The sequence below is a fragment of the Mustelus asterias genome, chromosome 27 (genome assembly GCF_964213995.1).
Source record: "Mustelus asterias chromosome 27, sMusAst1.hap1.1, whole genome shotgun sequence".
Taxonomy (NCBI): domain Eukaryota; kingdom Metazoa; phylum Chordata; class Chondrichthyes; order Carcharhiniformes; family Triakidae; genus Mustelus; species Mustelus asterias.
Genome location: NC_135827.1, coordinates 35,768,794 through 35,789,624, shown reverse-complemented (window position 1 = coordinate 35,789,624; position 20,831 = coordinate 35,768,794). Strand labels below are relative to the sequence as shown.

Sequence of the window (20,831 nt, the reverse complement as noted above, 5' to 3'; positions counted from 1 at the left end):
AGCCAAATAAATTCCAAAATCCTGTTCATCTGGTTTAGGTTCTGACTCACTAAATTCAACAATTTTCAGATCGTAATCCCTGCTCTCATGTTTTTTGGACTTCAGTTTGAATTGATTTGATTTGATTTATTATTGTCACATGTATTAGTATACAGTGAAAATTATTGTTTCTTGCGCGCTATACAGACAAAGCATACCGTTCATAGAGAAGGAAATGAGAGAGTGCAGAATGTAGTGTTACAGTCATAGCGAGGGTGTAGAGAAAGATCAACTTAATGCAAGATAGGTCCATTCAAAATCTGACAGCAGCAGGGAGTTCTTGAGTTGGTTAGTACGTGACCTCAGACTTTTGTATCTTTTTCCCAAAGGAAGAAGATGGCAGAGAGAATGTTTCTTTGGGGGGGTCCTTAATTATGCTGGCTGCTTTGCTGAGGCAGCGGGAAGTGTAGACAAAGTCAATGGATGGGAGGCTGGTTTGCATGATGGATTGGGATTGGTTGTTGGTAATGATTATCTTGTTATCTTGTTGGCAATTACTTCTCCTCTGGACCCACCTTTTGTAAGGATGGCAGATTTCCTTCCCTAAAGGACATGAGTGAACCAGATGGGTTTTTGCAACAATCGACTAAGGTTTCATGATCATCAGTAGATTCTTAATTCCAGATATTTTTGATTGAATTCAACTTCCATCATCTGCTGTGGCGGGATTCGAACCAGAACATTAACTGAGTTTCTGGATTAATACTCTAGCAATAATGCCACCAGGCCATCGCTTCCCCAGAGGGTATGGATGGTTGGTCAGCATGGATCCGGGGCTCAGATGGGCCCTTGGGGATGGGAGGACGTGGAAGTAGTTGGGGAGGGGGTCGGAAGGGCAGTTTGGAGCTGGACGTAGTTGGATGGTCTGTTGGGGTGGGGGGGGGGGGGGGGGGGTAGTTGGAGGGGTGGTGAGGTAGTGGGAAATGTGGGGTGGCGAGGTATTTGGGGTATTGCCGGATGGTTGGGGGGCTGAGAAAGTGGTTGGGGGTGCAGGAATAATCAGTAGGGAATGTGGGAATAGCTGGGGTTGTGGGGTGGTCTTGTACAAGTTGGGAGGGGGGGAGTGGTTAGTCGCATAGTTACCCAGGAATTACATATGGTTTTCCTGGATAGCTATTTTGCTAAAAGAGTTGGAACCATCCAAAGTGTCTGATTTAAATCCAAATATCTAATGATTCCAGGTGCAGGGTAATTACTCATTGGATGTTCGAGCTTCCCGGGCAGTTCCTGTGCAGTCTTTGCCTGAAGACTTCTAGGAAAGAGCCCCCAGTGCATCTTCATGGGTGTCTGAATACAATACCTGCTACCTCGTGACCACCTCCCCCACCCCCAAGCCCCATGCACCCCCCCCCCCCATCTGCCACAGAGAGCAGATGTTCTGGGCCAATAACACTGTTTCTTTCTCCACAGAAGCTGCCTGACCTGCTGAGCATTTCCAACACTCTCCGCTTCCATTTCCGATTCCCAACGTCCGATGTATTTTGCTTCTGTGTTCCGGTAAGGAATATAATTGGTGGTTCCACGCCAATGCTAGCTGTTGTCCACTTTTCCAGGTGGTATGGGTAAGGTGCAAATATTATTCACAGACCAAAGAGGATCCCAGGATTGGTCACCAGGCTCTGAGGTAACTGATAGAATCCTTAGAAGAGTGTAATGGGGCTGGGGTGAATGTTCTAGAATTGGTTTCTACCCTGCCCTGGGCTGGGAGGGGTGGTAAACTCAGATTTTTTTGATTTGATTTATTATTGTCGCATGTATTAGTTTACATGTCCCTTTGAATGCCAAGGCTGGTGCTGTGAAAAGTGTGGACAAAGGTCTGGGAAGGAGGGGAAGGGGGCAGGATAAAAGTGTGGGAGATGGCAGAGAGCCTTGTTAGCCACAGTGGGAGGAAGTGGGGGGGGGGAGGTGCAGAAACGTCAGCTGAGGAAGAAGGAAGATGTGTAGGAAATACTGTTTTGGAAGGTAACATCTTGGAACAGATGTGATGAAGGTGGAGGAACAGGGAGAATGCAATGGAGTCAAGGTAACTATAGCAATCGGTGGACTTGTAATGAATATAATGGCATTCCACTATCTCCAGAATGGAGAGAGAAAATTCAAGGAAGAGATGTGTCAGAGATAAACCATGTGAAGGTGAGAGAGCGGTGGAAATTGGAAGCAAAATTGCTGATTTTTTTTTCCCCAGGTCCAGATGAGAATGTGAAGCGGCACTGATACAGTCATTGACGTACCAGAAAAGGAATTGTGTGAGGGAGCCTGAGTAAGATTGGAACAAAGAATGTTCCTTATACCTTACAAAAAGCCAGGTGTAATTGGGGCCTATGCGGGTAGCCATGGTCACACATTTTATTTGCAGGAAGTGAGACGAGTTAAAGGCGAAATTGTTCAGTGAGAGAACAAGTTCAGCCAGGCAGAGGAGAGTGATGGTGGATGGGGATTATCTGGGCCTCTGTTCAAGGAAGAAGCTGAGGGCTCTCAGGTTTAGAGAAATTGGACATCCATAGTGAAGAGGAGACAGTGAGGTTCAGGAAATTGGAAATTCATAAAATACCATAGGGTGTCAGAGGAATCACAAAGGTAGGTGGGAAGAGATTGGACAAGGGGAGAGAGGAGAGAATCATAGAACCCTACAGTGCAGAAGGAGGCCATTCGGCCCATTGAGGCCGCACCGACCACAATCCTACCCAGGCCCTATCGCCATAACCCCATGCATTTACCCTCGCTAGTCCACCTGACACTAAGGGGCAATATAGCATGGCCAATCTACCTAACCTTGTGGGAGGAAACTGGGGCACCCGGAGGAAACCCATGCAGACACAGGGAGAATGTGCAAGCTCCACACAGACAGTGACTCAAGCCGGGAATCAAACTCGGGTCCCTGGAGCTGTGAGGCAGCAGTGCTAACCACTGTGCCACCGTGCCACCCCTTTTGGAGTCCAGATAGGAAGAAATGAGTTCAGTGGAACAGTAACAGGCTGAAGTGATGGGGCTACCATGACAGTCCTGTTTGTGGATTTTGGGAAGGAGGTAGGAGTGGGCTGTGTGCGGGGTTAGGGGAACAATGAAGTTGGAGGCTGTGGAGGGAAGATCTCCAGGGGAGATGAGGTCAGTGACAGCCCTGGTTTGATGTTCAGTGGTGGGGTCATGGTCCAGGTAGGAGGAAGGGTCTGAGAGCTGGTGCTTAGCCTCTGTGAGGTAAAGGTCAGTGTGCCGGATAACAACGGCACCATCCTCATCAGCAGCTTCGAAAACTGTCAGGGTTGGACCTGAAAGAATAGAGTGCTGCAAGTTCAGCAGACAGGTTAGAATTGGTGAGGGGAGCAGAGAAATTGAGAAGGCCAATGCCACATCGACAGTTCTCAGTGGAAAGATCAAGAACAGGTGTGCGGCCAGAGGGAGGGGTGCAGGTTGAGGGAGAAGACTGGAGGTGGGTGAATAAGTCTGTTGAATTGGGGGTGGGGGGCGGGGGAGGAGGTGGTGGGGGTGGGGAGATAACACCATTAAGAATTGTGCATTGTGATGCTTCATAACACAAGGGCTCACAATTTAGAGCTACGTTTACTGCTGATCTGTTAACTTATATGGTGATACTGTTGCAGAGTGTAAATGATATACTGGGATGTCAGCCCTTTAGGAGTGCAGAACAGAAAAAAGGAATGGCATTGCCTGATCATAGAATCATAGAATCCCTACAGTGCAGAAGGAGGCCATTCGGCCCATCAAGTCTGCGCTGACCACCATCCCACCTGGCCCTATTCCCGTAACCCCACATAGTTACCCTGCCAATCCTCTAACACCAGGGTCAATTTAGCATGGCCAATCGACCTAACTTGTACATCTTTGTACTGACGATGTGACAGTATAAGAATGCACTAGTAAATATAGAAAAGTTTAAAATTAAAGATGGTCACTTTAAAAATCCCCAGCTTACGCAGTTCTTAGTCAGAGAAACATGTTGTTGTCTTACCTATGAAATATATTGCGACTACAATTGCGGAGAAGATGGTGACTGCACACAGGAGTACCAGAATCCTCTTGGTTGCCCGGGGTGGCCGCCTGCGGGGTCCTAGGGAACAAGATGACAAGTGAATTTAACACCACCGTCCCTGACTTAAAGCAGGAAATCTGCCTGTAACCAACTTTAACTTGATGCACAACAACTTGAACTTGTAGGCCGCTATGAGCACAGTAAAACATCCCAAGATGCTTCAGAGCAATGAAATTGGACACATAAAGAGATATTAGGATAGCAGGCCAAAATCTTGGTCAAGGACATGAATTTTAAGGAGCATTTTAAGGGATGGCACAGCAGCACAGTGGTTAGCACTGCTGCCTCACTACGGCAGGGATCCAGGTTGGAGTCCCGGCTTAGGTCACTGTCTGTGTGGAGTTTGCACATTCTCCCCGTGTCTGCGTGGGTTTCCTCCGGGTGCTCCGGTTTCCTCCCACAGTCTAAAGATGTGCAACTTAGGTGGATTGGCCATGCTAAATTGCCCCTTAAGTGTCAGGGGGACTAGCTAGGGTAAATGGATGGGGTCATGGGGATGGGGCCTGGGTCGGATTGTGGTCGGTGCAGACTTACAAAGAACAAAGAACAATACAGCACAGGAACAGGCCCTTCGGCCCCCCAAGCCCGCGCCGCTCCCTGGTCCTAACTGGACCATTCTTTTGTATCCCTCCATTCCCACTCCGTTCATGTGGCTATCTAGATAAGTCTTAAACGTTCCCAGTGTGTCCGCCTCCACCACTTTGCCCGGCAGCGCATTCCAGGCCCCCACCACCCTCTGTGTAAAATACGTCCTTCTGATATCCGTGTTAAACCTCCCCCCCCTCACCTTGAACCTATGACCCCTCGTGAACGTCACCACCGACCTGGGAAAAAGCTTCCCACCGTTCACCCTATCTATGCCTTTCATAATTTTATACACCTCTATTAGGTCACCCCTCATCCTCCGTCTTTCCAGTGAGAACAACCCCAGTTTACCCAATCTCTCCTCATAACTTCCATACCAGGCAACATCCTGGTAAACCTCCTCTGCACTCTCTCTAAAGCCTCCATGTCCTTCTGGTAGTGTGGCGACCAGAACTGGGCGCAGTATTCCAAATGTAGCCGAACCAACGTTCTATACAACTGCAACATCAGACCCCAACTTTTATACTCTATGCCCCATCCTATAAAGGCAAGCATGCCATATGCCTTATTCACTACCTTCTCCACCTGTGACGTCACCTTCAAGGATCTGTGGACTTGCATACCCAGGTCCCTCTGCGTATCTACATCCTTTATGGTTCTGCCATTTATCGTATAGCTCCCCCCTACGTTAGTTCTACCAAAATGCATCACTTCGCATTTATCTGGATCGAACTCCATCTGCCATTTCTTTGCCCAAATTTCCAGCCTATCTATATCCTTTTGTAGCCTCTGACAATGTTCCTCACTATCTGCAAGTCCAGCCATTTTCGTGTCGTCCGCAAACTTACTGATCACCCCAGTTACACCTCCTTCCAGATCGTTTATATAAATCACAAACAGCAGAGGTCCCAATACAGAGCCCTGCGGAACATCACTAGTCACAGGCATCCAGCTGGAAAAAGACGCTTCCACTACCACCCTCTGTCTTCTGTGACCAAGCCAGTTCTCCACCCATCTAGCCCCCTCCCCCTTTATCCCATGAGATCCAACCTTTTGCACCAACCTACCATGAGGGACTTTGTCAAACGCTTTACTAAAGTCCATATAGACGACATCCACGGCCCTTCCCTCGTCAACCATTCTAGTCACTTCTTCAAAAAACTCCACCAGATTAGTGAGGCATGACCTCCCTCTCACAAAACCATGCTGACTATCGTTAATGAGTTTATTCCTTTCTAAATGCGCATACATCCTATCTCTAAGATGTGGCTTGATGGGCTGAATGGCCTCCTTCTGCACTGCAGGATTCTATGATCTCAGAAGACGAGAGGGAAGGAAAGGTTAAAGGAAGGAATTCCGACACGTTGTACCAAGGAAGATTGAGGCATAACCACTGTCATTAGAGTGGTTAAAAAGGCTTACGTGGTGACTGACTCAGTGACAGATACTAATTGTTAAGATTAACAAATCTATTATCATTGTATCAAATATTGCCCAGGATGGTAGAAGGACAACTAAATAGATCTTAGTTTCTCATCGTCCGATATTTCCTACATTTGCAATCTGCACATGTTCAGGAGCTGGTGGAATGAAGACGTTTTTCTATGTCTGGACTAAATGATGATAGAAAAGAATAATAGTCAATCCAGAGTAAAAATAATTCAGTTGGAGAGAGCCGTCTTCAATGGGGCAAGAACGGATCTGGGTGGGTTAGACTGGAATGAAAGGTTGGCGTCAAAGTCTGTAGCTGAACAATGAGCTACCTTCAAAACACCAATGATCCAGACGCAGTCAAGGTATACTCTCCTGAAAGGGACAGGTAGGGCAAACTAATCTTTTGATTTGATTTGATTTATTACTGTCACGTATCAGTATAGAGTGAAAAGTATCGTTTCTTGCGCGCTATACAGACAAAGCATACCGTTCATAGAGAAGGAAAGGAGAGAGTGCAAAATGTAGTGTTACAGTCATAGCTAGGGTGTAGAGAAAGAGCAACTTAGTGCAAGGTAGGTCCATTCAAAAGTCTGATGGCAGCAGGGAAGAAGCTGTTCTTGAGTTGGTTGGTATGTGACCTCAGATCTTTGTATCTTTTTCTTGATGGAAGAAGGTGGAAGAGAGAATGTCCGGGATGCGTGGGGTCCTTAATTACACTGGCTGCTTTGCCGAGGCAGTGGGAAGTGTAGACGGAGTCAATGGGTGGGAGGCTGGTTTGAGTGATGTATTGGGCTACATTCATGATCTTTTGTAGTTCCGTGCTGTCTTGGGCAGAGCAGGAGCCATACCAAGCTGTGATACAACCAGAAAGAATGCTTTCGAGGCTGCATCTCTAAAAGTTGGTGAGAGTGTAGCTGACATGCCAAATTTCCTTAGTCTTCTGAGAAAGTAAAGGCCTTGGTGGGCTTTCTTAACTATACCATCGGCATGGAGGGACCAGGACAGGTTGTTGGTGATCTGGACACCTAAAACCTAAAGCTCTCGACCATTTCTACTTCATCCCCATTGATATAGGCAGGGGTATGACCCCCACTACGCTTCCTGAAGTCGATGACTATCTCCTTCATTTTGTTGACATTGAAGGAGAGATTATTGCCATCGCACCAGTCCACCAGATTCTCTATCTCATTCCTGTACTCTGTCTCGCCATTGTTTGAGATCCGACCCACTACGGTGGTGTCATCAGCAAACTTGAAAATCGAGTTGGAGGGGAATTTGGCCACACAGTCATAGGTGTATAAGGAGTATAGTAGGGGGCTGAGGACACAGCCTTGTGGGGCACCGGTTTTGAGGCTGATCGTGGAGGAGGTGTCATTGCCTATTCTTACTGATTGTGGTCTGTAGATTCGGAAGTTCAGGATCCAGTCGCAGAGGGAGGAGCCGAGTCCCGGGCCATGAAGTTTGGAGATGTGTTTTGTGGGAATATTGGTGTTGAAGGCTGAGCTGAAGTCAATAAATGCGAGTCTGACATAGGTGTTTTTGTTATCCAAATGTTCCATGGTTGAGTGCAGGGCCAGGGAGATGGCGTCTGCTGTGGACCTGTTGGGGCGATAGGCAAATTGCAATGGATCCAGGCAATCTGGGAGGCTGGAATTGATTTGTGCCATCCAGAGCTTCCTGGATGAAAAAGGAGATTGAAGTTAAGATAAGTAAGAAAAAGTGTGCTGAAGTGTGCTAAGAAAAGGTGTCAGGGAGAAAATACAGTTGAGAACCAAGGGGAATACAGAAGGTTCAGAGGAGAGGTGAAAAAGCACTTTAGAGAAGCAAAGATGAATTATGAGTGAAGACTGGCAGCTAACATAAAGGGGAATGCCAAAGTCTTCGATGGACACATAAATAGTAAAATTTTAAAGTTTATTGATTAGTGTCACAAGTAGGCTTACATTAACACTGCAACGAAGTTACTGTGAAAATCCCCTAGTCGCCACATTCCGGCACCTGTTCGGGTACACTGAGGGAGAATTCAGCATGGCCGACGCACCTAACCAGCACATCTTTCAGATTGTGGGAGGAAACCAGAGCACCCGGAGGAAACCCACGCAGACACAGGGAGAATGTGCAAACTCCACACAGATAGTGACCCAAGCCGGGAATCGAACCCCCGTCCCTGGCATTGTGAGACAGCAGTGCTAGAGTGGTAAAAGGAGGAATAGAGTCGATTAGGGACCTAAAACAGAATTTACACGTGGAGGCTGGGGGCATGGCTGAGGTATTAAATGAACACTTTGCATCTGTCTTGACCAAGGAGGTTGATGCCACCCAGGACACGGAGAGAAATCTCTGACGCTAGAAGATTCAAATCTGTTAAGGCGGAAATGTTGAATAGACTGTCTGTACTAAAGGTTGAAAGCCAGCGCGACCAGGTGAGATGCATCAAAAGATATTGAAGGAAGTGAGAATGGAAATTGCAGGGGTGCTGGCCATAATCTTCCAGTCTCCTCCAGACTCAGGGGAGGTGCCTGAGGATTGGAGAATTGCAAATGTTACAGCCTTGGTCAAAGAATGTTGTGAGGATAGCCCCAGCTACAGGCTGGTCAGTTTAACAACAGTGGTAGGAAAGTTTCTAAAACAATTGTTCAGGATAGAGTTAGCCACGCAGACTACTAGCCTGGGTTGATTAAGAAGGGCCCCTTTATAAAGGGGAAATCATATTTCAATAAATTGCTGGAGTTTTCTGAGGAAGTAACAGAAAGGCTTGGGAAGTTAGAATCATAGAATCTCTGTACTGCAGAAGGAGGCCATTCAGCCCATCGAGTCTGCACCAACCAGAATCCCACCCAGGCCCTATTCCCGTAACCCCACATATTTACCCTGCTAATCCCCCCTGACACTTGAGTCAATTTAGCATAGCCAATCAAGCTAACCCGCACATCTTTGGAGTGTGGGAGGAAACAGGAGCACCCGAAGAAAACCCATGCAGACACAGGGAGAATGTGCAAACTCCGCACAGACAGTGACCCGAGGCTGGAATTGAACCTGGGTCCCTGGTGCAGTGAGGCAGCAGTGCCGCCCCAATAATGCTGTTGATGTGATATACTTAGACTTTCGGAAGGCATTCGATACAGTGCCACACAACAGAAAAGTTATAGAAAAGTTATAGCTCATGGAATAAAAGAGATGGTAACAACATGAATACAAAATCAGCTGAAGAATAGGAAGCGAAGAGTAATGCTCAATGGATATTTTTTGGACTGGAGGAAAGAAGGCTTGTCCCGGTGTTCCCCAGGGATTGGTACTAGGACCCTTGTTTTTCCTGATTTATGAATGAACCTAGATGTTGGTGTGAAGGCAACAATTTAAAACTTTGTGGATGACACAAAACTTGGAAGTACTGTATTGTAAACTGTGAAGAGGGCAGTAGAGGACTTCAAAAGGACATTGACAAGTTGGTGGAGGGGTAATAGGTGACAAGTGAAGTTCAATATGGAGAAGTGTGAGGTGATGCATTTTGGTAGGAAGAACATGGAGAGAGAATATAAAATAAGGGATAAAATTCTCAAATTGGTTCAGTAGCAAAGGGGCCTGGGTGTATTAGTGCTTGGATCATTGAAGATGACAGGACAGGTGGAGAGAGCAGTTAATAAAGCGTATAGCATTCTGGGCTTTATTAATAGGGGCATAGAATACAAGAGCAAGGGGGTTATGCTGATCTCATACAAGACACTAGTTAGACCTCAGCTGAAATATTGTGTACAGTCCTGGACACCACACTATAGGAAGGATGTGAACACATTGGAGAGAGCGCAGAAGAGGTTTACAAGAATGGTCCCAGTGATGAGAAACTTCAGTTATAGAGATAGATTGGAGAGGTTGGGACTGTTCTCCTTGGAGAGAAGGCTAAGAAGATATTTGATAGAAATGTTCAAAATCATGATCCAAAGAAGTGTGGGTTAGGTGGATTGGCCAGGGTAAATGTGAGGGATTATTGAGATTGGGCGGGAGGGTCGGCCTGGGTAAGATGCTCTATCGGAAAGTCAGTGAAGATTTGATGGACCAAATAGCCTCCTTCTGCACCGTAAGGATTCTGTAGTTCTATGAGGGGGTTGGACAGAGTAGATAGTGAGAAACTGTTCCCAACCGTAAAAGGATCAAGAATGAGAGGGCACAGATTTAAAGAGATTTGCAAAAAAAAACAAATGGGATGTGAGAAAAAATCTTTATCACACAGCGAGTGGGTGGTGTCTGGAATGCACTGCCTGGAAGTGTGGTGGAGACAGGTTCAATCGAGGCATTCAAGAGGGTATTAGATGATTATTTGAATAGAAACAATGCACAGCAGTACAGGGAAAAGGCAGGGGAATGGCACTAATGATGTTCATTTGGAGAGCCGGTGCAGACACGATCGCCGGAATCCTCCAGCCCTGCTCGCTACAGGAGTCGGAGCGGGCGAGGGGCAGACAATGGAAAAGTCTGTTGACCTCGGGCGGGATTTTCCGGTCTCAGGTCAAGCGGTGCTGTAAAATCCCGCTCGATGGGTCAAATGGCCTCCTTCTGCATTGTAATTATTCTGTGAACATTGAGCCATTGAAAGGAGATATTTTAAAGGACGGGTGATCACTCGCTTTTCCGGACTTACTCAATCGTTTGCGCCAGCGTCTGCGACGGACAGATTCCGAGGGGCCCAATGGTGACAGAGCTGGTGGCACGTCTGATGTTGGCGCGTCTAACAAGGGTGCACCCTGCCCCTGGGGCTCAGCCTGTGAAGAGTCATCCTTTGAATCCACAGCTATCAATTCAGATCCTAGGGTGGGGCTTTCTGAGCAAAGCTGAGGTGAACCTTCCAATCTTGTCACTGGTAAGAAGGGCACTCTGAATTCCTGGGACTCAGCGCCTTCAGATGTCAGATTGGCGTCTTCTGAGAATTGTGTCGGTGATGCTCCAGATACTGCCGGTTCTAACAAGGGTATCATCTCTCCCTGGGGTTCAGCAGGTCTCACAGTTCCAGACGGTTCAACATTTAAGTTCTGTAACATTGATTCAGAATTTTGAAGCTTAATAACCAAATATAATAGAAGTGTACGTGCATATTTTAAGTTCTTTTGACAATGATGGCTTGGATTTGAAAAGCACCTACCAAGTAACCAAATGCAGATCTCAAGGTACTACATGGGAGCATTATCAGACTAAATTCTATGTGCGTATTAAGGCAGGTAACCAAAAGCAGGACGGCATGGCGGCACAGTGGTTAGCATGGCTGCCTCACAGCGCCAGGGACCCGGGTTCGATTCCCGGCTTGGGCCACTGTCTGTGCAGAGTCTGCACGTTCTCCCCGTGTCTGCGTGGGTTCCCTCCGGGTGCTCCAGTTTCCTCCCACAGTCCAAAAGATGTGCTGGTTAGGTGCATTGGCCATGCTGAATTCTCCCTCAGTGTACCCAAAAAGGCTGGAGTGCGGGGACTAGGGGATTTTCACAGTAACTTCATTGCACTGTTAGTGTAAGCCTACTTGTGACAATAATAAATACATTATAAATATGCTTTACATTCACAAGTTATAAAGACTATATTGCAGGAGGGGAGAGAGATAGAAAGGCAAAGTAGTTAAGGGAAGGTTTAGGGCCTGGATAGCTAAGGGTATGGCTGCTAATGGTGGAGCGATTATTGGGGATGGACCATTCCGGAATTGGATGGGTGCAGAGTTCTAAGGACATTAAAAATTCCAGTTTCAAAGCCTCACTTTCTGAGTTACTAGCTTTGGTCCACATCATTGTGTCAATATTTAGCAGTGTAAATTCCTGAGTCAACATTTCCCATTCAATTTTGCCATGTCAGTTGTCACAGGCTCTGAAAAGTGTGTCTAACTTGTCTCTCCAAACATCATTGCAATCCCCTACATTAAAACAAACTGAATTGCATCAAATGATTGTGGGCATTGCCACAGGCAATTTACAATTATTATCATAAACCTTTGGTTATAGATGCAAGCTCCGAAGACTTGAGAACAAAATCCAGGCTGACCTTCCGACGCACTGCTGAGGGAGCTGAAGGTTCCACCATTCAGATGAGATGCTAAACCAAGGCCTAGTTTTTCTCGAAGGTAGATTTTGAACATTCCTTTGGCACGACTTCAAAGATTACGGGTGGCATGGTGGCACAGTGGTTAGGTTAGCACTGCTGCCTCACAGCTCCAGGGACCTGGGTTCAATTACAGCCTCGGGACACTGTCTGTGTGGAGTTTGCACATTCTCCTCGTGTCGATGTGGGTTTCCTCCGGGTGCTCCGGTTTCATCCCACAGTCCAAAGATGTGCGGGTTAGGTGCATTGGCCATGCTAAATTGCCCCTTAGTGACCCGGGTAAGAGGGATTAGTGGGGTAAATATGTGGAGTTATGGGGATAGGGCCTAGGTGGGATTGTTGTCGGTGCAGACTCGATGGGCCAAATGGCCTCCTTCTGCACTGTAGGGTTTCTATGATTCTATGGTTAGGGGTGGAATTTGGCCACTGTTTATCTCTAACCAGCTCCACATGGTCATTCAGACATTGTTGTTTGTGGGAGCTTTCTGTATGTAAATCGGCTGCGGAATTTCCCACATTACAGCAGTTCAAAAGCCCTTATTTAGCTGTTAAGCACTTGGAATCTCCTCAGGCTGTGAACGGTGCTATATAAATTAAAATTATTCCTTTACTTTGGACCAAACTCTGCCAGCAACCTTGGAACAACAGGCGCAGTTGTTCAAAAATGATCATTTACTAATATCTCAGGTTGGTGATATAATTTCTAAGATAAAGGCAAAATACTGTGGATGCAAGAATTGGAAACAGAAACAGAAAATGCTGGAAAATCTCAGCAGGTCTGACAGCATCTGTGGAGAGAGAATAGAGTCAACGTTTCGAGACCCTTCAAAGGGTCATCTAGACTCGAAACGTTGGCTCTATTCTCTCCCCACAGATGCTGTCAGACCTACCGAGACTTTCCAGCATTTGCTGTTTTTGTTGCTGATATAACTTCTTGTCTGGATTTAGGGTTTATCCACCAATGTCCATCCCAAGCCCACTGGCAGGCAAAGCTCAGACAGAACAGGCCAGTCAAATATAAGTACACATAGTATGTAAATTGCCTGAGCTTCAAAGTGCGACTCCAGAGCTTGCAAGAGGATGGAGGAAAGCAGAGGAAGGAAAGGGAGAGGGGATGACGATAGGAGAAAAGTGGAGAGAGAGGAGGCTTTATAGATAAAGGGAGGGTAGGAGAGTGAGTGAAAATGGGGAGGAAGAAGGGTGGGTGAGAGAGGAGGGGAGAGGTCAGGGGAGTGAGGGACAAGGCAGAGAGAGAGGGACAGGTGGGAGAAAGAGAGAGAATGATGGAGAGAATGATGGTGGGAGAGAATGGGGAAAGTGGGAGAGGTGGAGCAAGGGGGAGCAACATCAGGCATTGAACTCTCTTCCAGAATGGAATAAATTTTTTGTAATGATGCTGATTTTCTGCAAGATATGTTCCTTATTATTTACATCTTCCTGTTCTCATCTTAAGCTCTACATTCAAAGGCTTCAGCACGTTCACTCTCATAGGAACATAGTAACATTAGAAATAGGAGTAGGAGTAGGCCATTCAGCCTCTCGAGCCTGTTCTGTCATTCAACTCAACCATGGATGATATTTTACCTAAAAGCCATTTCTCTGCACTATCCCCATATTCCTTGATATTGTTACTATCTATAAACCTATCAATTTCCATCTTGAACATGCTCAATAACTGAGACCTTCCGGTCATCGGGGCTGGAGAATCCCAAAGAATCATCACCATTGGAGTGAAGAAACTTCTCACCTCAGCCCTAAATGGCTTACCCTTTATCCTGAGACTGCATCCCCTGATTCTAGAACCCCCCTCCCCACCCCCTCCCCATCCTTCTGACATTTAGGGTCGGATTCTTCCATCGCAACACGTTAGTTTTTTGGCACGTTGGGTTGGGAGATGCACGGGTCGGCCATTTCACGGGATTCGCGCATGCGTCTGGAACGCATGCACGTCTCCCACGGCCTGAGAGCATGTGCGGTCGAGACCAAGCTGGCGAGAACTGGCGGGAAGACCAGGTAAGTCATTTTAATTCATTTTAATTTATTTTTCATGTGATTTAAATGTGATTATCGGGCCCGGGACTGAATTCTCCAGGCCTGATAACATCTCCCACCCCGCCAGGAGTATTTCGCTCCAGTGGGGCTCGGACTAGCTCCCCATGTTCGGGGAACTAGCGGGAGACCTCACTGAAGTGAAGGGGAGCAATTGGGGCCCCCCAGGGGGTCGGGCAGCTGGGGATGGTGCAGTGCCAGCCTGTGCCCTTGGCACTGCCCAAGGGGCAAAATGCCAATGCCCAGGGGGCACATTGCCACTGCCCACCAGGCATGGGGCAGTGCCAAGAGGGTGGGGCCTATTGTGGGTGAGGCCTCGGGGCGATTGGTGGGGGGTGTGGTGTCCCACTACCACTTTGCGTTGGGATTGGAGGGAGGCCAGGTATTGGGGCGAGCTGGGTGGGGGCGGGGGTTTGGCTGGTGAGGGGGGTCTGCCTCCTGGGGTGGGGGGGATCATCACTGCCAGGGATGGGAGGTGCTGGAGATTGGGGCGCTCCAGGATGGGGTGGGGGGGGGGGGGGGGGATGTGTCGGGGCTGGCCCGGGAATGGCTGTAGGAGCTGTGATCGGGCTGTGGGAGGGGCAGCACTGCGGGAGTCCCGGGCTGGCCAGCGATCGAGCCGGCAAACAGGAGGCTGACAGTGTGGAACCACTGCGCATGCACAGAGTTACAGAACGGTCAGACTCCGGCGCGAATAGGCCCTGCCCCCCACAAGCTTTTAATGAGATTCACGATTGTGACCACTGTAGTGCATAGATTTTGGCAGATTCAAGTCTGAACTCCCACTGCAAAAACAATTGTGAATGACACCATTTTCCCCGCCAATTTAGCACTTGGAATTTTTTGGGGAGAATCGGGCCCCTACTCTTTGGAGCCTTGTAAGAATTTTGTAAGTTTCAATGAAATCACTTCTCATTCATCAAAGACAATACAAACCCAGTCTCCTCAATTTCTCCTGATACAACAATCCTGCCATCCCAGGATGATGCAATCTGATGCATCTTCGTTGCACTCCCTCTATGGCAAATATATCATGTCTGACAAAGAACAAAGAACAGTACAGCATAGGAACAGGCCCTTCGGCCCTCCAAGCCTGCGCCGATCACATTGTCCTATCTCAACCAATCACATATCCCTCTATTCCCCGTTTGTTCATATGCCTATCAAGATAAGTCTTAAATGTGGCGAACGTAACTGCCTCAACCACCTCACTTGGCAGTGCATTCCAGGCCCCCACCACCCTCTTCCCCACACATCTCCATGGTAGGTTGGTGCAAAAGGTTGGATTTCATGGGATAAAGGGGAAGGTGGCTAGATGGGTGGAGAACTGGCTTGGTCACAGAAGACAGAGGGTGGTAGTGGAAGGGTCTTTTTCCGGCTGAAGGCCTGTGACTAGTGGTGTTCCGCAGGGCTCTGTATTGGGACCTCTGCTGTTTGTGATTTATATAAACGATCTGGAAGAAGGTGTAACTGCGGTGATCAGTAAGTTTGCGGACGACACGAAATTGGCTGGACTTGCAGATAGTGAAGAATATTGTCAGAGGCTACAGATGGATATAGATAGGCTGGAAATTTGGGCAAAGAAATGGCAGATGGAGTTCAATCCAGATAAATGCGAAGTGATGCATTTTGGTAGAGCTAATGTAGGGAGGAGCTATACGATAAATGGCAGAACCATAAAGGGTGTAGATATGCAGAGGAACCTGGGTGTGCAAGTCCACAGATCCTTGAAGGTGACGTCACAGGTGGAGAAGGTGGTGAAGAAGGCATATGGCATGCTTGCTTTTATAGGACGGGGCATAGTGAAGGGGGGCAATTAGGGCCCCCGAGGGGGTCTGATGTTGCAGATGTATAGAACGTTGGTTCGGCCGCATTTGGAATACTGCGTCCAGTTCTGGGTCGCCACACTACCAGAAGGACGTGGAGGCTTTAGAGAGAGTGCAGAGGAGGTTTACCAAGATGTTGCCTGGTATGGAGGGGCTTAGTTATGAGGAGAGATTGGGTAAACTGGGGTTGTTCTCAATGGAAAGACGGAGGATGAGGAGAGACCTAATAGAGGTGTATAAAATTATGAAAGGCATAGATAGGGTGAATGGTGGGAAGCTTTTTCCCAGGTCGGTGGTGACGTTCACGAGGGGTCATAGGTTCAAGGTGAGGGGGGGGAGGTTTAACATGGATATCAGAAGGACATATTTTACACAGAGGGTGGTGGGGGCCTGGAATGCGCTGCCGGGCAAGGTGGTGGAGGCGGGCACAGTGGGAACGTTTAAGACTTATCTAGATAGCCACATGAACGGAGTGGGAATGGAGGGATACAAAAGAATGGTCTAGTTTGGACCAGGGAGCGGCGCGGGCTTGGAGGGCCGAAGGGCCTGTTCCTGTGCTGTATTGTACTTTGTTCTTTGTTCTTTGTTCCACTGAATTTTCCCCCTTTATTTTGAACTTGTGCCCCCTTGTAATTGTCATTTCTGCCCTGAGAAAAAGCTTCCAACTATTCACCCTATCTATACCCCTCATAATTTTATAAACTTCTATCAGGTTGCCTCTCAGCCTCTGTCTTTCCAGGGAGAACAATCCCAGTTTATTCAATCTCTCGTCATAGCTAATACCCTCCAGACAAGGCAACATCCTGGTAAACTTTTTCTGCACTCTCTCCAAAGCCTCCACGTCCTTCTGGTAGTGTGGTGACCAGAATTGGACACAGTATTCCAAACATGGCCCTATACAAATGTAACATAATTTGCCAACTTCCATACACGATGCCCTGTCCGATGAAGGCAAGCATGCCATATGTATGGGCAGCACGGTGGCACAGGGGGCAGCACGATGGCACAAGGGACAGCATGGTGGCACAGTGGTTAGCACTGCTGCTTCACAGCGACAGGGACCCGGGTTCAATTCCCGGCTTGGGTCACTGTCTGTGTGGAGTCTGCACATTCTCCCCGTGTCTGCGTGGGTTTCCTCCCACATTCTGAAAGACGTGCTGGTGAGGTGCATTGACCCAAACAGGCGCCGGACTGTGGCGACTAGGGCAATTTCACAGTAACTTCATTGCAGTGTTAATGTAAGCCTTACTTGTGACTAATAAATAAACTTCATAATTAAACTTTAGATGCTTTCTTCACCACCTTTTCCACCTGTGCTGCCACATTTAAGGATGTGTGGACCTGTACTCGCAGCCTGAATGACCTCTTCTGTCACCTTCATTTCTAAACCATTAACATAGCAAAGATAAAAAGTAGTTGCCATAGTCCCAGGAGTCCAAAGGTTGTTATGCCCTTTGAGGGGGAGAGGTGACTGGTGGTGATTTAACCTGAGGATCAAAACACCTCAGAGAGGGGCAAGGCTGGGAAAGTGGGGCATTCCTAAATAACCTCAGCCGATACAGGAATTGAACCCGTGCTGTTGGCATCGCTCTGCATCACAAACTTGCCGTCTGGCCACCTGAGGGGGAGGCAATGGTCTCGGGGTATTATCGCAAGACTATTATTCCAGAAACTCAGCTAATGTTCTGGGGACCCGGGTTCGAATCCGGCCACAGCAGATGGTGGAATGTGAATTCAATTTAAAGAATCGGGAATTAAGAATCTACTGATGACTATGAAACCATTGTTGATTGTCGGAAAAATCCATCTGGTTCACTAATGTCCTTTGGGGAAGAAAATCTGCCGTCCTTACCCGGTCTGGCCTACATGTGATTCCAGAGCCGCAGCAATGTGGTTGACTCTCAACTGCCCTCGGGCAACTAGGGATGGGCAATAAATGCTGGCCAACCAGCGACGCCCATGTCCCACGAATGAATAAAAAATAACTGAGCTAACCAACTCCCCATTAACAAAGTGAGAGATATGTGTTTGTTTTGCTATCTAAGACATTCAAATTGCAGAAGCTACACATCAAGGGCACGTCATTGAGCCCAATTATTCTGTGCTTGACATGAGCCTCCACCCATCCTACTTCATCTCACTCTCTCAGCGCAACCTTCCATTCTTTTCCCCTTGAATATATCTACACGAATCACTTCAACCACACCCTTGTGCTGGCAAGTTTCACATTTCAATTACAAATTGCATGATAAATTTGAGCAATAACAGGTTAACATTGATTGCTCACCGGCCATTATCTAACAAGATAAAAACTTGGGCTGAAATATGTTAGAAATGTTAGTCAGTGCACCATGTGGCAGAGAGATGCAGACACCCATTGCTTGGTTAAAAACTTCGAAAGCTACAGAATGTGTCCAAAAATAAAATTATGAGATGATGATGCCTTGGGAGTGCACTGAAAGTATCAACAAGATTTACTAGATCCAGTCCCTTGGGCAATCTGCAAGGAATCCCTGTCATTAACACACTAAGCTGTAAAATATATATACTGAACATTGTGTCGGAAACCTGTGCTTAGTAAGTACTGTAAAAAAACATTCCAATTACATTACACCTTTCACAATTTTCAGGCTTCACAAGACACTTGAAGTACATCTGTCATTGCGAGCCTGGAAACCTCCCCTTTTTGGAGTAGGTCCATGGGATAATTTATGTCCAGCTAAAGGGTGGGGAGAGCCTTGACATGTCAACAGAAAGGCAGCATGGCACTCCCTCAGTACCGCACTGGAAGTACCAGCTTCGATTTTGTGCTCGAGCTGCTGAGCTACGTCAGATAGCTTTATCATTCAGCATGATTTCAATATAATTCTGCGAATACACAGCAGGTAACTCAGAAATCATAGAATCATAGAATCCCTACAGTGCAGAAAGAGTCCATTCGGCCCAGCGAGTCTGCTCCGACTCACCCCAGACCACCCCCCCCCACATTTACCATTGCTAATCCACCTTACCTACACATCTTTGGACTGTTGGAAAACACCCAGAGGAAACCCTCACAAATATGGGGAGAACGTACAAACTCCACACAGTAAGAAGTCTCACAACACCAGGTTAAAGTCCAACAGGCTCATTTGGAATCACGAGCTTTCGGAGCGCTGCTCCTTCATCACCTGATGAAGGAGAGCGGCACAGCGGCACAGTGGTTGGCACTGCTGCCTCACAGCGCCAGGGACCTGGGTTTGATTCCCGACTTGGGTCACTGTCTGTGTGAAGTTTGCATGTTCTCCCCGTGTCTGCGTGGGTTTCCTCCGAGTGCTCCGGTTTCCTCCCACAGTTTGAAAGACATGCTGGTTAGGGTGCACTGACCCGAACAGGCGCCGGAGTGTGACGACTCGGGGAATTTCACAGTAACCTCATTGCAGTGTTAATGTAAGCCTTACTTGTGACTAATTAATAAACTTTAAGGAGCAGCGCTCCGAAAGCTCGTGATTCCAAGTAAACCTGTTGGACTTTAACCTGGTGTTGTGAGACTTCTTACTGTGCCCACCCCAGTCCAATGCCGGCATCTCCGCATCAAAACCCCATACAGACAGGCACCCAAGGCCAGAATCGAACCTGGGTCCCTGGCACTGTGAGGCAGCAGTGCTGACCACTGTGCCACCGTGCTGCCCCAAATGTTAAGAAATGTTAAGAGATAGGTGAATAACCTAGTTATACAAAAAGAACCTGAGACAGAACTTTGCAAGAGAGTGCTCAGGCTGCACAAAGTTCTGAACAGAACTCAAGAGAAAAGAGCAACTTTACACTTCAGGTACAGGCCAGCTGTTAAAACCAGTGGGTACAGAATGAGTGGACAGTGTCCACCTGAGCTTATCTGTGCCATTTCAAAAGCAGAATGCCTTATTGTGTACATCCAACATTTTCTATTTAAACTACTGTAAAGAAAAGTTTTTAAAAAAATATAATAATGATAACTTCAGAAACACGGATTTAAATTTCTCATTTTTGAGTCTTACCATTGTGGAAAGCTTTCAGCACACACAACTCAGTGGCAGTGGCAGTGGCTGCTGTGTTTCGGTGGCCGGTTTTTACACTCAGTGCTGTGACGCACTGACAGATGCTGTAATCAGGATGAGTTCTGTTTTAATAGAGCAATCACAAAACTTATTCAGCCGGTATAACCAGTCGCCCAGTGTCATATGCAGGCAAATTCTACACATATATAAGCTGAGCTGTTGCTGGGCAACCACTTAATTTTTGCTGATAGTAACTAAATGCATCTCAGAAAGTTATTTTAGGAACGGCAGTTACCCTGATGGCGAGGACCAAACAGACTGATATTGAGATATGAAGACCAAAGTATTTCTGATTCCATCCCAGGCTTTGCTCAGTCAGCTGCTCTTACCTGCAGTGACTGGAGAGAAAGAAAAGTTTTCGGTTAAACAGATCCTTCCTTAACCTCCTCCTGATGTCCTAAAGCTCTTTACAACCGATGAAGTGTTTATGGAGCCACTGTTACGATGTAAGAGGCAATAGTTGACTTCAGAGCACTCAAGGGGAGAAGATGGTGACGGATCGCAGTCTGCAGTGTCCAATGGGCACTTGTGCATGTGTGTGGACTTTGGGCTGAATACGATTGGATTTGGCATCCTCTCCCCAGCATTGCCCCTCAGTAGCATAATGGGCGTGATCATTCCAGCCTTTCACACCCCGCTGCTGCTGCAAGCGAAGATGGAGAATTTGCCGCTCAGTTAAATCTCCGTTCACTGCAGCGGGAC

The 20,831-nt window shown here is 47.3% G+C and overlaps 1 protein-coding gene across 1 annotated transcript in view; it reads right to left on the bottom strand.

Moving 5' to 3' along the window:
• Positions 1-20,153, bottom strand: part of LOC144479944 (transmembrane protease serine 5-like) — a 55,939-nt gene extending 35,786 nt beyond the window's left edge. Inside the window, exons 1-3 of the mRNA XM_078199023.1 lie at positions 20,070-20,153; positions 10,743-11,130; positions 4,007-4,105 (exon numbers count right to left, since the gene is read on the bottom strand). Of these exons, the coding sequence (XP_078055149.1) occupies positions 4,007-4,105; positions 10,743-11,130; positions 20,070-20,072 (490 nt within the window). The 5' untranslated portion in view covers positions 20,073-20,153. The remainder of the gene's footprint in view (positions 1-4,006; positions 4,106-10,742; positions 11,131-20,069) is intronic.
• Positions 20,154-20,831: the final 678 nt, after the last annotated feature.